Below are 17246 nucleotides of genomic sequence, written 5' to 3' on the forward strand. Positions count from 1 at the left end.
GATAGGCAGGGGCACTGAGCTCAGGGGGAGAAAGGACTGGTGTAGCTGCAGGACCTGGGATGAATTGATGGGGAGAGAAGTCGGGGTAGAGGGGGACTTAGGGGAGGGGAAGGGATAAGGAAGGAAGGAAAGGGGCCTGACTTGGTAGATGAGGTGTCTGATGACCCGCACTCTGCTCCCTGCAGCACTGGACCAGCGATTCTTGTTCATTTCCCCAGGAAGGTCCAGCTAGGAAGCTGGGATTTGAAAGAAAAGGGTCTCCTGAACTCTGTCTCCAGCAAGTGAGATTCACTGTCTGCTTTTATTCAAACATCTGATATTACTGTAGCTATTCTTGCTGATATACAAAGAATAATTCGAGGCGTAATTAAAAGAAAACTGCATGTACAGGCGTCCATTACCTGCAGGAAATACACTCGCAAAAGAACCTGTACAGCACTGACTCTCAAGAAAAAACAGAGAAGCTGTTTGAAAAAACAGTGGTCACAAGAGGCTCTGGTAATGAGATTATTACTGTAAATGTACATTGTGTTTGATACGTTTGTGAACACTAGCTGTACCGTTTCCATAAGCACCTCCACACATTCATTGCAATGCAGCGACTTTCTCTGACGTGAGGAGTGCAAGGGCAAACGCATGAAGTTTCACTGTGCTGTGTGTGATGGGGCTCAACACGCTTAAAGAACGCCCCATGCTGCAAAAAACAACTACAGATTACTCAGATTCTCCCAAAAAGCCCAAATGAGTGTAAGGAGCAGACCGGCCCATGGGTGGGCACTCAAACGAAGCTAGTGTCTGTGGGGTTGGCGTGTCTTGTTTAGTGCACTGACTCTCACAGAGGGGAGCTCCATGCTTGCTGTGTTCCTGAGAGAGAAGCTCTGTGGTGTTCTAATATCAGAACACAGTGGAGTTCCACAGTTTTAAGAAGGCCACCTGCACGTAACACCCGCATGCCGTTTAAGAGGAACGTTTCCCAGCTGTCCCGCTGGAAGCTTGGTTTTGGTGTCCGGTTGCGCTACGGTGGTGTTTGATCGTCGGCACTCCTCCAGGGGACTGGGCAGGATGAAGCGGGCGAGGCTGTACGTTGGTTAGGCTGGCTGTATCACGAGGAAACCTTTTCAGGCAACTGTGGAAACAACAGCTTGTAGGTGACATTCGCAAGCCTCCCCACCTCACCAAGTTGCTCAAATGGAAAGCGCGTTTATTTTTGTTGCTCACATTTTTCACTCATTATTATTATTATTATTTATTTCTTAGCAGACGCCCTTATCCAGGGCGTCTGCTAAGAAATAAATAATTTCTTAGCAGAAAAAAATTTCCAAGGAATTATCCACTCATGGATAATTCCTTGGAAATGTCAGCAACAGCAAAGTCGCTTCAGCAGCTGCTGTGTGTCGCCTCGTTCTTCCAGCCAGGGGCTGGCTCAGGAACACAGCAGTCTCGTTTCACTAAGGGGTGCCGACAGCACTTTGAGCTTGCCTCTGCTGCAGTGGCAGCTAACAGAATTGAAACAGCGCTCAGGGACACTTACTCCAGAGCACCGACATGCTCCAAGCACTTCCTGTTAGTTTGGCAGGGCAGGCATTAACACTGATACTTTTTTTAAATTATTTTATTTCATCAGTAAGTCTCTCACTGTATTGTTTCAGACTACAGTCATGCCTTCATGAAGAGGAGCAGTGACAGAGTAGGACAGGCATGGAGTCTAATGCTGACCTCGTAATACATGGGCAGGTAGCTTCTGAGGAGTAACTCTCATCTTGCAGTAAGTGAGAGGACCTTGTTTCTCTTTCAGTCCATTCCAGCCCAGGGCCTTGTTGAAACCAGTACTTATTTATTGAATTTTAGCAGTGCAGGTCCTTGTTTTGAATGGACTGAAAGAGCCACAGGTGAGTACCACTGATCCACGGCACTGAGAACCTGTGTAGAAGACTACCTGTCCTAAACGACCAGCTGCCTTCAGAACAAATTCGCTGGAGTGCGCTGGATGAAAGCTGTTGTGGGAGACCTCCAGTTCAGGTCCATTTCATTGCAAGACTTCGTTCCAACCAATCCAACATAACTTTCTAATTCAGGAGTGTCTACGTTTGGTCCTTCTCGGTTTTAAATTGTTTAATTAAACCAATTACACCCCCATCCAGACCATGAAGTCGTTCATTCTCTAATTTTACTGGTCAAACCTGGAGTGGAACGGTCCTCCAGGACTGGGATTGGACACCCCTGTTTTCACTGACCTTCAGCAGCAGGGTCAATTAAAATATGAAGGACCTGGTTGGAGGTCCTGCAATGGAATGGTCTGGAGGAGCTGTAAGGTGCCTCACCTCAAGTGTCTCTATAGAGATCGTAGCAAGTGTGTGGGCTAGCAGGAAATGAGACCTTCGATCGCCAGGGACCTGCTCACAGTGTCTCCCTCCCAAGCCTGCTGAGTGCAGGACACCCTGGGAATAATAGAAAAGAGCTTTGTATGTGTTTACATTGTTAAGAGCAGGATGGGAACACAACTAACACTCACATAAAACAACTGATTATCACTGTCATATTAAGAGAAAAAAGCAATAATACCTATATCTGTCATGCTGTCAAATCATAACGTGTAATTTGTTGAAATGTTCTTGTGTTTTAGGGTTAGATGTGTAATGCTCTGAAATGTTCTTGTGTTTTGGGTTAGATGTGTAATGCTTTGAAATGTTCTTGTGTTTTAGGGTTAGATGTGTAATGCTCTGAAATGTTCTTGTGTTTTAGGGTTAGATGTGTAATGCTTTGAAATGTTCTTGTGTTTTAGGGTTAGATGTGTAATGCTTTGAAATGTTCTTGTGTTTTGGGTTAGATGTGTAATGCTTTGAAATGTTCTTGTGTTTTAGGGTTAGATGTGTAATGCTCTGAAATGTTCTTGTGTTTTAGGGTTAGATGTGTAATGCTCTGAAATGTTCTTGTGTTTTAGGGTTAGATGTGTAATGCTTTGAAATGTTCTTGTGTTTTAGGGTTAGATGTGTAATGCTCTGAAATGTTCTTGTGTTTTAGGGTTAGATGTGTAATGCTCTGAAATGTTCTTGTGTTTTAGGGTTAGATGTGTAATGCTCTGAAATGTTCTTGTGTTTTAGGGTTAGATGTGTAATGCTCTGAAATGTTCTTGTGTTTTAGGGTTAGATGTGTAATGCTTTGAAATGTTCTTGTGTTTTAGGGTTAGATGTGTAATGCTTTGAAATGTTCTTGTGTTTTAGGGTTAGATGTGTAATGCTCTGAAATGTTCTTGTGTTTTAGGGTTAGATGTGTAATGCTTTGAAATGTTCTTGTGTTTTAGGGTTAGATGTGTAATGCTTTGAAATGTTCTTGTGTTTTAGGGTTAGATGTGTAATGCTCTGAAATGTTCTTGTGTTTTAGGGTTAGATGTGTAATGCTCTGAAATGTTCTTGTGTTTTAGGGTTAGATGTGTAATGCTTTGAAATGTTCTTGTGTTTTAGGGTTAGATGTGTAATGCTTTGAAATGTTCTTGTGTTTTAGGGTTAGATGTGTAATGCTCTGAAATGTTCTTGTGCTTTAGGGTTAGATGTGTAATGCTCTGAAATGTTCTTGTGTTTTAGGGTTAGATGTGTAATGCTTTGAAATGTTCTTGTGTTTTAGGGTTGGGGTTAGGGTTCAAACTGGCAGCTCTGCAGGAGCTCCACACTAGCATTTCCAGCCCTGGAAAGCCCCGCTCCAGTCTCCGCTCTGAACGACAGCCATGTCTCCCTGGGTTTCACCTGGTTATAACGGGGGCTGTCTCTCTGCTAGCAAACAGATTGATACGCGCTGGCTGGGTATTCCTCTTCCCTGCCACTGTGCATGGGGTTCTGTTTTTGCTGCTTGTCATCTGACTGGCCCATCACAGGCATTCACACATATAAAGCTTCAATCAGTTACATACATTTATTTTTGTATTGCTTTTTTTTTCATTGTTGGCACTCAGTTTATACCCGTTGTACTCAAAGTAATTTGCTTCCCTCGTCTCTCACTAGGTGGCATTATCAAGCACCTGGGCGCCCTCCTCTGGTGCCCTCAGGTATTTGCCAGGGAGTGTACAAGTTCTTCCCCCTCTATCAAACAAGCTAACTTGTTTATTTTACTGCCAGTAAGAATCAGAGACTGCCTTTAAGCAATGTGTTGTTTCTGAATGCTGGTCCACTCAAGTCATTAATTACACCTCGAAGGGGATGAGAACTCCACAAGCCTTCTCTTGAGCCCTTATTGGAGTTCCTGCATTGCTGCACCCTGGGGAACCCTCACTGGGGCCCAGGTGGATATCACTGCTGTACAGGTCTCTGCAATGCATGTCACGTCACTTCACCAGCTATATAAAGATAGAGCATATACAGAGTGTTCATGTATTACTTATGAGACTCTTTGAAATTGAGATTTATTCTGATGTGGCCATATTGTGATTATATTATTGTGATTATATATTTTTTTAAATAAATATAACATGTTGATAAGTTGAACACTTGTTTTATTTTGTGACTTCTCTGGTTCTCCAAACCAGGGGCAGACCACTTTGTTCCCGGAGCGCCGTTTCCATTACAGGTCTCGCAGGCCTTAAATAAAAGTTGTCAAGTACTTTAGGACTCAGTCAGCTGTTAAACTGGTTGGAACAAAGACCTGGACTGGATCTGTGGAGGTTGCCTCACCTGCTGTATAACATGTAATAAGAGAGATAAAAGACAATACAGTAGTTATGAACAATAAAACATTCCTGATTAAAGAAAGCTCAGATTGGTCACAGTCTTGCAGGTATGTTAAGAGTAACACTGATAAAGAGTAGAAAGTCCCTTTGTCTAGAACTTGGTTCAGAATATTGAACAAATAAAGGGTGCGCCAAAAATTCCCAGCCCATTGTACCTCTCTTGCAGTGCTGCTGGCAGAAACTCATTTGTTGGAGTAAATAAATGGATAACGAATGTCCCGCTCTATAGCTGTGCATTACATGGCAGCATGTAGCATTGAAACTAGTGGTGGCCAAAAAAGTTTAAACAAACAAAAAACAAACCAAGTAATACCTGCAAAGCACACACTGATAAAGCCTCTGTTTGGTTTTTGCACACACTGATAAAGTCTGTTTGGTTTTTGCACACATTGATAAAGCCTCTGTTTTTTAGCTTTTAGCCTTCTTGGCAGTGGAGTGTTCCAGTGTATGTCAGTGTTTTCTTATTAAGACTGGCTAGGAAGAGCTTTGCAAATTGAGACTGAAACGGAGCAGGTAAGGACAGCTGAAAAAACCTTGTGCTGTAACTAGTAAAGTTGCTACTGATGTTTATATAAATATTGCTATGTGTTTTCTCGGGTGGGATGTATTGGATAAGGGTGTGTGTTAGCCGTCGATGTGTGAAGTGCATATCAATGTGCAGTAAGCGCCCCTTCTCCCTCTTCCCCACGGCAGCGGCAGTGAGATGGGGCGGCGGATAGCTGTGATCGGGGCCGGAGCCACGGGGCTCACCTGCATTAAGAGCTGTTTGGACGAGAGGCTGGAGCCGGTCTGCTTCGAACGCAGCAAGGACATCGGGGGGCTCTGGAGGTTCAAGGTGAGGGGGTGCTTTTAATTAATAATGATTCTGCTTGTTCCTTTAAAGAGAGCCCATATCATAAAACCTCACGTCAACTCTGCAGAGTCTTTGTCCCACATGTAACAGGCAGTGTTGTGTGATGCACTGCTGTTACAGATTCTGTCCCGTCGATGAGAGGAGGTTAAAAGCTCTAAAGCCACGCATGCAGAGAAGCCTGGCTCTTTTGCACTGTGGTTAAGACACTTGCTTGCAGTGCACAGGGTCGCGCACGGCCTCTGCTTTGTTACACACAAATGCTTTCATGCTTTGTGTCAAGAATCTCATAGTGATCAAGTCCAAAAAAACATGACCTGTACATATGAGTGTCTTGCTGCCAGGGGATAATGTAAGCCTCCGATTGCACAGCAGTTTCAGCCTCGATTGTAAGTGGCTTGCACAAACGATGCATCTTTTCAGCATTTCTTTGCTAATAGCCCCCCACCCCCAATCTTTCAAGCTCAAGCACGTTGAGATGTCCTGGTTTTGTTCAGCATTGTACAGGCAGGTTTTATTTCAATATGTTACAAGTATACGAGTCATCTGGGTTTTACAAACATATATACGTAGAAATCTTCATCCATTCCACAGCTCATTAGGAGCCCAGTGTACCGTACAGTGTGTGAACAGCACACAGTTTGCACTACCCTTTCCAGTCAGCTGTATAATTGTGTCTCTCGTTTGCAGGAGGAAGCGGAGGCTGAGCGAGCCAGTATCTACCGCTCTGTCATCATCAACACCTCCAAAGAGATGATGTGCTACAGCGACTTCCCCGTTCCTGATCACTTTCCCAACTACATGCACAACTCCCGCATCCTGGAATACTTCCGCATGTACGCCCAGCACTTTGACCTGATGCGCCACGTTCGCTTCCAGGTCAGTGTGCGTTTCCCTTGCCCTGTCGCACTCTGTGAAAATGACTGCACTGTGTAAATCTGCTTACTGACTGTTTCCTTTCCCCTGTGTGTGTGTGTGTGTCAGACCGCAGTGCGCAGTGTGAAGAAGCGTCCGGATTTCTCCCGCTCGGGACAGTGGGAGGTGGTGAGTGTGAGCAGTGCGGGGCAGGAGCAATCAGAAACCTTTGACGGGGTGATGGTCTGCACTGGACACCACACCCACCCCCACATGCCTCTGCACGACTTCCCAGGTAGGGACTCCCACACAAGTGCTGTGTGCAAGAGGGGTAACATTGAGGGGCTGAACTGGACTCTGGGTTAACAGCAACATTGTCTATTGATAATGGGGTTAATGTACATTAATACAACAGTACACTGCCACCGGCATACATCAACAGGTCACTCTTTTACTCTCAATTTACTCTTACTTTCAATTCTATTGCTTTGCATTTATATAGCACCTTTCATACCACCATAATAAAATACAAATAAAACAATTGAAGAAAACAAGAAATGAATAAGAATGAACAATAAAACCCAAAACAATCACAAAAATAAATAAATCAAAGAGATACAAACAATTATGTTTGTAAGTCAAGTTAAAAAGGCTATAAAAGTAAGTCTTTAATCTTGACTGAAAAATATTGCCCAAGGCAGCATCTCTAATAGAAAAGGGCAATGAGTTCCACAATCTGGAGACCTGAATTTAAACACGCTTTCTTCACGCCCTCTAGGGATCGAGAAGTTCGGAGGGCAGTATTTCCACAGTCGGGATTACAAGAGTCCCCAAGAATTCCAGGGGAAGAGGGTCCTGGTGATTGGGATTGGGAATTCGGGAAGCGACATTGCTGTGGAGATGAGCGGAGTCGCAGAGCAGGTGGGCCCCAGCAATGCACACAAATAAACAGCTGAACAGAGACAGTTTGTTTCTTCAGCTAGAGTTCAGAAGCACCATGACCAGCCCACGGTTCAAACGCTGTTCATGCACCCTTTAGAAAAGTGAGCCTAATGACAGAACACAGCTGAGTAACGAACGTTCAGAGAGTGTAAGTCAGGATCTCAATCCTCTGCAGGTGTTCTTGAGTACGAGGCGAGGCTCCTGGGTGCTGAATCGTGTCTCAGATAACGGGTTCCCTGTCGATATGATGTACGGCACGCGCGTCATGGCCCTGCTTTGGAAATACCTGCCTTTCAGCCTCCTGAACTGGATTGGGGAGAGGAAGATCAACACCCGCTTTGACCACAGCCTGTACGGACTCCAGCCCGAGCACAGGTAATATCCAGGCATGGCTCCTGAAGGGACCAGGTGAACAGTAAGACCCTGAAGAGATCACCACGTGTTTCCTCTCCCTCCCTCACAGGCTCTTCAGCCAGCATCCCACGGTGAACGACGATCTCCCAAACCGCATCCTCTCAGGGAGGGTTCAGGTCAAACCCAACGTGAGCGAGTTCAGGAGTGCGAGCGTGGTGTTCCAGGACGGGAGCGTGGAGGACAGAATCGACGTGGTGGTCTTCGCCACAGGATACACCTTCTCCTTCCCCTTCCTCGACGACTCTGTCCTCGCAGTGGCCGACAACCAGGTGTCTCTGTACAAGTACGTGTTCCCTCCTGCCTTGGAGCGCCCCACACTGGCTGTCATTGGACTCATACAGCCTGTAGGAGCCATCATGCCCATCTCGGAGCTGCAGGCGCGGTGGGCAACGCGGGTCTTTGCAGGTAGGAGCTGGTGATTGAAGCTTGCAAATTAACAGTGGATTGCTGGGATGGGGTTGAGATGCGGTTTAGATGGTTAAAGGTTTTGGGCATGACAGATGCACTGAACACTTTTAAAAAATTAGAATTTTTTCTACATCTGTCTTGGCCTGAAATGTAATTGTGTGTAGTCAGTCCAAGTACTTAACATGACAGAATTTAGATTTTCTGTGCACGTCATTGTCTTATAGTTGTGGAGTCATATGACAGTTTTGGAATGAAGGTCCAAAGCAGCCATACCGAAATGGAAACAAGAAAATCGTATTGCTGTCTTTTAACATGACATGAACTGCGTAATTATATTACATTTGTTTCTTATCTTTAAATGAGCAGTCTATCTTTTGAAGTTTATTTAAAGATTTAGAGTATTCCGGATACATTGCTGTATATGTGCAAAGTCTTGGTTCAGTTAAAAATACTCTTTTATTGAGATTTTACATTTTTTACATTTACACCCATTCGTTTTTTCATTCATTTTACATTTCTTTTGTAAAATACTCTTTTATTGAGATTTTACATTTTTTTACATTTACACCCATTCGTTTTTTCATTCATTTTACATTTCTTTTAAAGATGACATTCATGCATACAGACATACATTTTGTTTTAAAAGCATTTAAAACACATTTAAAAACACCAAGACAATTGTGCTTTGTACATGGTTAAAACAGACACAGATTAAAATCAACATGAAAAAAACCTGTGCTGTTTTAAAAGTGACTGGAAAAAAAGAACCATCTATAAAAAACCAGTGCTTGTGAGGGCCGGGGAGTGCTCTCTAAAAGTTCAAAAGTGAACATAAAACTATATTACTAAAACAGGGACAGGGGAAAAGGGACAGTGTGTGGAACAGTGAGTTAAAATTCTAAAATTTTAAAACACTTAAAATGTAACTTTTAATAGTTTACATTAAAAATCTTAAAGATACATAAAACAAAACAAAACAAAATCAAATAAAACATTCAACATAAATCAAATAAAAGTCCATAAAACTGAAACAAAAAGACTACATAAAACCAGGGCACCGTTGAAAAACGGTCATGCCAGCTAAAAAGGGCGGAATGCTGGCATGACAAAATAAATAAAAGGCTTAGCGGTGCCCCGTAGTCCCGCTCCTAGGAGCTAGCGGTTCCAGTTTTTTCCTTTATTCCATCTTCACGTCCTGAAGTCCGGCGATCCTCCACTCCGCGCAGGCCTTGTCCTTCCCGAGGGTCCGGATGTCCAGAATTACAAAGTCCTTGATAAGAGTTTGTGCCCTTCTGGTCGTGGTGATAGTGTCTAGCTCCTGCTTGTGATAGACACAGACGTTACGGCCTTCCCACAGGATCTGCTTGACAACATTGATGACACGCCAAACGCACTTAGCTGTGCTGGTAGTGATTCCTCCCGCAGGCCCATAGAGCACAGTCTCAGCGGTCATCTTGGCCGTGTCAGCAAACCTGTTTAGGAAGACAGAGACAGAGAGCCAGACACTGCCAGCCACATCACACTCCCAGAAGATATGGGCTGGTGTTTCTCTCTTGCGGCACTTTGCATAGGGGCATGTTTCTACTTGGGCTAGTCCCCTCCTGAACATGAACGCTCGAGTGGGGAGTGCACTGTGGACGGTGTTCCATGCTATATCCTTCTGGACATTACTGAGGCAGCTGTGAGACACATTCTCCCAGATTTTTTGGCTTTGGGTGAGGGAGAAAGTAGCTACTTTTTCAATTTCCTGGGAACCGGCAAGATATTTAGTTACAGCCTTGTATTCCCAGGAGGCCAATTTTGCTTTATCTAAGCCCAATTTATATATAGTGTCCCTTAAGGTTCTATAATACAATGGGGGGTCCCAGGAGTACGGCACGGTGTTATCAATAGTGCAGAGGCCCAAGGCCCTGAGACAGGTGGCAAAATAGAAACGATTCATGTAACATACCTTCCTGTCCAGGGCCTGGATGTTCTTGATAGTTTGCGTGAGCCCCTGCACTCGGGTGAGCTGCACAACGTCCGGGACCCCCTTACCTCCCTTCTTGTCGGCTTTACTCAGAGTGGCTCGCTTTACCCTCTCCATCTTGCTGCCCCAGATAAAGCGGTGGATAATGCGGTCCACCACTTTTTTGGTGGTCCTGTCTGGGGGAAAGATTTTTCCTACATAAGAGAGGATGGGGAACAGTATAGACTTGGTTATTAATACTCTACCCGTCATTGTTAAGGATCTTGTGCTCCATCCGCCAATCTTTTTACGGACCTGGTTAATGGCCGCCGTCCAGCTCTGGGCCCCCGAGCTATTGTTCTCGAAAATGAGGCCCAGAATCTTGATTTTGTCCTTTTTGACAGGGTACATGTCCGACAGTTCCCTATCTACCTGCCAATTTTTAGACACGTAGACTTCGCTCTTGGACTTATTAATCACTGCCCCGGTCGCCGTGCAGTACTTCTCAAGGATATTACTAATCCGAGGTACCGACGATGTGTTGGTGCAAATGAGTGACACATCGTCCATATATGCTGTTGTTTTGACCTGGACCCCGTTGGATCCAGGCAGCTGGAAACCAGTTATATTGGTATCCCTACGAATTGCCTGCAGGAGGGGTTCGATGCACACGACATATAGCAGTGGGGATAGTGGGCAACCCTGTCTGACCCCTGACTGGATAGATATTTTACCAGTCAGGTGCCTGTTCACCAAGACTCGGGTACTAATGTTTGTATATATGGTTTTAACCCACTCCCTAAGTCCAGGAGCGAATTTCATCTGGTCCATCACTTTGTACATATATTCATGGCTTACCCTATCGAACGCCTTCTCCTGGTCAAGGTTGAACAGGCAGAGGGGATGGTTCCGTTCTCTAGAATAAGCCAGAATGTCCCTTGTTAACATTAAAATATCCGTGATGGACCTCCCTGGGACGCCACAAGCCTGGTCAGGGCCAATGACCAAAGGGAGGTGTACTTGTAGCCGGAGCATCAGAGCTTTGGCTAGTATCTTGTAATCCACGCAAAGGAGGCTGATTGGGCGCCAATTCCGTAGATCTTTAACTTCCCCTTTCTTATGAAGGAGAGTAATTACACTCTCCCGCATAGAAGGGCCCAACCGCTTCTCCCTGTAGACCGCTCTGTAGACCTCCGCTAAATGGACTTTTAGCGTGTCCCAAAAAAGATGGTAATACTCACCCGGGATGCCATCTGGACCTGGCGTCTTACCGGTGTTCATGGTCTTAACCGCCTGGGTGAGCTCCTCCAGCGTGAGTTCTGGGTCCTTCTCCTCCTCCTCCTCGTCCCGCACTGAGTCAGGCTCCAACTGGCTCAGGAACCACTCTATCAGGGTGTCATCTGTAGCTTTGATGTTATACAGGTCCCTATAGAAGTTCTCTACCACTTTTTTCACTCCCTCACTATCCTCTACTATCCTCCCCCTGCTGTCGAGCATGGAGGACATCAAGTGCCGCTTCTCCCTCGTTTTCTGGAAGAAGAAGCGAGTACACTTTTCGTCTTCCTCCATTTTTTGCACTTTTGCATTGTGCATGACCTTTCGTTGTTCCTCCCTACAAAGCACTGAAAGATCTAGCTTGGTCTGGGCTATCTCGTCGCTTACAGGGAACCCCCGAAGCTGAAGCAGGCTCAGACGCTGGAGGGCAGCATTCAGGTATTTATATTTGGCCCTCCTTTCTTTTGCTTTCCTCTTGCCTGCTGCTATGAAATAACCCTTAGTTCTCATTTTGACCATCTCCCACCACTCTATAGGGGAGTTGAATAGGTCACGCAAAGTGGTCCACTCAACAAGCCTGCTCTTATAGGCTGCAGCTATGGAGGGGTCATCGAGTAAGGAGGTGTTTAATTTCCAGACCCCTGACCCCATCTGGGAGGTCTGAGGGACCTGCAATGTTACCTGCAGGAGCCTATGATCAGAGAAGAAGACGGCCTGGGTGTCTACTGCCGTCTTCGTAAGGGAGCTGGTATGCAGGACGAGATCTATACGGGAGAAGGAGGTCCCAGATGAGCTCACCCAGGTAAAGGGAGGCACCAGGTCCTTACCTGCATCACACAGGGAGAAATCAGATATTACGGAGGACAAAACTCTACTAGAGCGGTCGTTGCGTGGCCTGCTCCGGTCTACGTCCCTCAGAGCACAATTGAAGTCACCTGACACGATGACGGGTACGTTCCCCAGCAGGAGTGGACGCAGCTGTGGAAAAAATTGAACTCTTTCGTTTTGGTTAGTGGGTGCGTAGACATTGACCAGTCTGAGGGGAGTGTTGTTGTATGTCACATCCACGCTCAGAATTCTACCAGGTTCTACCTCCCTGCTGCTGCGGGAGGTAATAAATGGGTTTTTAAACAGGATACCTACTCCGTCGGCTCTGGCTATGTTGGAGCCCGACCAGAAGGAGTCCCCCAGGGTCCAACTCTCCTTCAGGTCCCTATAATCAGGGCTCGACGAAATACCACACTCCTGCAGAAAGATGAGATCTGCTTTCAAGTTAGCTAGATAGTTTAGTACATCAAATCTTTTTTGTGTCTCCCTGATGCTCCTGACATTAACAGACACACATATCAGGGCCATCAGGGTAGCTAACAAGAAAAGGAGTCGCTGCGTCCACCCCATAGCGACTATGATTGGGAGGTCGGGACACTCTTCCTACTCTTAGCTCTACGCTTGCTTCGAGGGGGCTTGGGCTTATTTGCAACTCCCATCACCCCTGAGAAGGTACTCACTGCTGCCTCGTCCAAGAAGGCACCGTCTTTATATGCACAGTACTTGGAGTTGTTGGGGCTATTCAACTCCCCACAAGGTAAGTCTGGTGGAACTTGCTCAGGGCCCCTCGGAACGTGTGGGTCAGCTTTGTCCTGGGGGGGGGTTATGACAGACAGCATTCTTTGGCTGTTACCGTCTGTTGAATTGGAGCTGTTAGCAGACTTCTGGCTTACCGCGTCCAGGGGTATTCCCATGTCCTCCAGTGCTGTATCTAGGAGGACCTCTAGGGGGCCCCTGGTTTTGCCCATACAAGGGAGGGGGTCAAGGATGCTTTGAAGGGAGGCCCTTCGCTTGAAGAGGGTCATTGCTACCGAGGTACTGCTGGTCAGGGAAGGTGTTGACCCCGACCTCTCCCTCGGTGCATTAGTGAACACCTCTTCTGCGAGGTGTGCTAGGGTTTGTGCCAACGACTGGGAAGGCTGGCTGGGGATGCCCTGGCTGGCTGCTACCTGCCCACTAGGCGGCAGTGTAGCCGTCCCACTCGCCTCCGTCTCTGCCTGCGAGGGCAAGACTGGGGACTTTGTGTGGACATTAGCTGGTTTTGGATCTATGGGGGCCACCTGCAACTTGCTGTCTTTGATCCTGATCTTCTTTCTTTTCCCCCCCTCGTCTCTACCCTTTCTTTTCCCCACCCTCTGCAGGTTCTTCACTCCCTTCCCCTCCTTCTCACTCTCACTTTCACTGTCGCTTTCGCTTTCCTCCCCCACGGACTCAATCCTTATGGCGTCATAACGAGAGCCGAGGGGGAGTGCTGGCGCTGAGAGGGCCCTACTCAGGGGGGGGCCGCTGCTGGGTCCGGGCTCCCTCCCTGCCTCGTGTTCTGCATCAGAGGAGCTACTGGAGGAGCTAGTGGAGTAGCTGTTGTACTCTCTCTCTGGGCTGGGGGAAGGGGTCCTCGTAAAACGGGACATGTCTCGGGGGCGGGGGGGTGAGGGGGGTGCTGGTGATGATGGTGGTGCTGGAGTCTGGGTCTTGGATACTGTTGGTGGTGATGTGGACTGATCTTTGTTACTTGCTCCCTCTTCCTGCTCAGGCCTAGGCTTGTTCGTATTTGCCTTGCTGGCTCTGGCCATGTTGGCATAGGAAGAGGGGCAGTCCTTAAACAGGTGCCCCTTCTTTCCACACAAATTGCACTGCCTCTCTTCTCTGCAGTGGCTGGTCTCGTGGGGGGCGCCGCAGTTCCTGCACTTGACTACAGTACATGCGGCCGCCAGGTGTCCTAATTCCCCACATTTCCTGCAGAGTTTTGGCATCCCATTATAGAATACCAGCCCTCTGTTGGGCCCTAACACTATGGAGTTTGGAATGTGGCGGACGCCTCCAATGCCCGATGGATCAACATTAAGGCGTACCAGCCACTTTCTGGCTCCTGTCCAAACCCCATCTTCATCTGTAATTTTCCTCCCTTCTGATGACACCCTCCCATAGCGGTTAAGCCATGTTGTAATATCATAGTCGCTAACAGCCTCATTGAAAAATTGGACAGTAACAACTTTCATTTCTCTGTCTGTCAGTGCATCCACACAAAATTCTTTGTATGGAGCGAGATATTTATTCTCCCCCCAAAAGGACCACATTTCTTGTAACTTTTGGGGGTTCCTAAAACTGACCTCAAACACTTCCTTAAGCCCTGGCAATTTCACCAAACAATTCAAGTCAGAAGGGGAAAAACCCATACCCCTCTGAAGAATGGTCCGGCTGAACTCCAGTCTCGTCAGTCCTGGTTCCGTTTCCTCTTGCTGGGTCCTTGTGAAGCGCACCGCATTGTGCCTCCTAGTCTCCTGGGTTGGCCGGAACGCCATCCTTCAGCTGGCTCCTCCGATTGGGGTGGGAGAAGCCTCTGGACGTCCGGGTTGTCTCTCTCTACGGAAAAGAAACAACGTAAGCAGCAAATCTGGGCAGTTGAAGGAACTATTACTTTAGTCCCTGAGGAGATGGTCGCCTCGCAAGAGGGACCCCCTCCCCAGGTGAACGGTGTCCTTCCCTGGCGGAGTAGGGGGCGCTGCTTGGCACCGAGACCACGTAGGAAGAATCGTGGCTGTGACGCCTCCTCGGGGTCCGGGGCCGCCCTCTGCTCCTCCCAGATGGCGCCCTCTGCTGGGCGCCTGCTGCTCTCTCGGTCTGGATCTCGATTACAATCAAGGGCTGGGGATGAGGTCGTCTAGGTCATCAAAGGGTCCTAAAAGGTCGTCTGGATGGTAGGTCCTCCTTCTCTCTAACTCCAGGAACGTCTGGAAAAGCCGGAACCGCCTGAAAAAGAAAAAAACTGGAACCGCCTGAAAAAGAAAAAACTGCTCTCAACAGTCAACAAAATCTTGAAAGACCCTCGGCCTGGATTGGGCAAGCCAAAACCAGACTGAGCATTAGTCTTCCAAAAAGTTGCCGAGCTGAAGAAAGCCAGTCAAAAATAAAAAAAAATTCTGTTCCTCCTCACCCGAACAAACCTCTCACAGACCCTCGGAGGGAGCGGGCAATGCCACTACCCTCTAAGCCTTAGTCTTAGAAAGATTTATTCGAACTGAAGTTCAGTTAAAAAGCTCTACAAATATTACTGGTGAAGACTGCTTCACAAGGACAGCTGCCACGTTGATGAGGGAGGGAGACGGTACAGTAGCTGAGAGCTGTGGTGGTGGTGTGCAGCGGCAGGCTGGTGTCGCGGGGGTATTGTTTTACCATGTCTCTGTCTTCTGTCCTCTTCTCAGAATTACAAAAGCTGCCACTGGAGAAAACTATGCTGAAGGACATTGAGAATAAGAAAAAGGCGATGGCCAAAAGGTAAAGATACAAAAACATATCATCTGATATATATATATATATATATATATATATATATATATATATGTGTTATTTCATCTCGTGAGGGATAAAACAGTGAAAGCTGGAGGCTGCACTGACGCTCTCTCTCCCCCAATGCAGGTACGTGCTGTCCCAGCGCCACACCATCCAGGTGGACTATATCCGCTACATGGATGAGCTGGCTGCACAGCTGGGCGTGCGCCCCAGGCTGGGCTGGCTGCTGCTCAGGGACCCGAGGCTGGGTCTGCAGTTGCTGTTGGGACCCTGCACCCCATACCAGTACCGCCTCTGTGGGCCAGGGCAGTGGGCCGGGGCTCGCCGTGCCATCCTCACGCAGTGGGACCGCGTCGCCAAGCCGCTGAGAACACGTGTGCTCCCGGAAACACCCCGCCCCTCCGCGGTGCCTCTGCTGCTCAAACTGTCTGCTGCCTGCCTGCTGTGCACTGCAGCTTCCCTTTACATCCACCGCTACCCTCCCCCCTTTATCCAGAACCCTCCCCCCTTTATCCAGAGATTTGTACCCAACTTAGGGTGACCAGATGTCCCGGTTTTACAGAGACCATCCCCTTTTCCCATCAAATGTCCCTATGTCCTGAGATTTTTCCCAAAACCTTAAAGTCCCAGTTTGCAAAGGAGCTAGATAGAACTCCTCCTGTTAAATACATAATAATCAGCGATCATATTAATGGGTCATGAATAATATTTTTCATATAGGTTAGTGTACTAAATTCTGAATGTGCAAAAGCAGCAGTAAAAACAGCAATCCATATGATTAGAACATGTAGTTCAACATGGCCAGGAGCTGGAAAGGGAAGGTGCCGTGGTTGTGCAGCAGACAGAGCTCGTTGTTTTTTGTTAGTTTAATGTGAAAACAGTAACAGTGATAAAAGCACTATATTCAAATAAGAAGCATGCTTTAAAAAAGTGTCGTTTTATAACTATTCTTAATCTATGTGCCCCGGTCCTGAGCTTTGGAAATCTGGGGACTCTTACCCAGCTAGGCAGAAAATGCAATTCAGAACTTTCCATTGTCTGCTTCAGTTACCGTCCCCGTTACCTCGCCCTGACCCGGGACTTTGGTGACCATCAGCTGTATTTTGAATTAACAAAGAGAAATTGCCAACATGACAACATGTTGTAAAAGGTGTCACATTTTGTAATTGGTGTTTTGTTATAAAATTGAATAAATTTAACCTCAATCATATTGCTGTGCTGTAGTTTGTTGTTTGGTTAATTGGAAAACTTCCCTTTAAACTAACTTCTATTAATTCATAAGATAAGGGTGTCTAAAAAAATGTAATGAAGATATAATAATCATAAATTATATGATTGCACTTATACTTTAGCCCAGGGGTTCACAAACTTTTTTTACCTGAGGCCCACCTGTTCGGCTGCATTAGCCACTGCGGCCCTCTATTAGCACTCCTTGAGGAAATGTCAAATTAAAAACATTTCATATATTTAAACTTGTAACATTATAAATATACCTAATC

General features: G+C 46.7%; 1 protein-coding gene across 2 annotated transcripts; it reads left to right on the forward strand.

Annotated features, from left to right (window-relative positions):
• The first annotated feature begins 2 nt into the window (after positions 1-2).
• LOC117973144 (flavin-containing monooxygenase 5-like) lies at positions 3-16957 on the forward strand. 2 transcript variants are annotated; one of them, XM_059031397.1, is made up of 9 exons: positions 3-1144; positions 5411-5552; positions 6258-6446; positions 6552-6717; positions 7201-7343; positions 7540-7739; positions 7828-8183; positions 15660-15732; positions 15874-16957. In XM_059031397.1, the coding sequence occupies exons 2-9, from the start codon at positions 5421-5423 to the stop codon at positions 16286-16288; spliced, it is 1674 nt and encodes a 557-aa protein (XP_058887380.1). In that variant the 5' UTR covers positions 3-1144; positions 5411-5420; the 3' UTR covers positions 16289-16957. The 2 variants fall into 2 exon arrangements, with proteins under 2 accessions (XP_058887380.1, XP_034780333.2); XM_034924442.2 differs by having other exon boundaries at positions 4-5230.
• The last annotated feature ends 289 nt before the right edge of the window (positions 16958-17246 follow it).

Source organism: Acipenser ruthenus, chromosome 10 (assembly GCF_902713425.1).
Source record: "Acipenser ruthenus chromosome 10, fAciRut3.2 maternal haplotype, whole genome shotgun sequence".
In the NCBI taxonomy this organism is placed as follows: Eukaryota; Metazoa; Chordata; class Actinopteri; order Acipenseriformes; family Acipenseridae; genus Acipenser; species Acipenser ruthenus.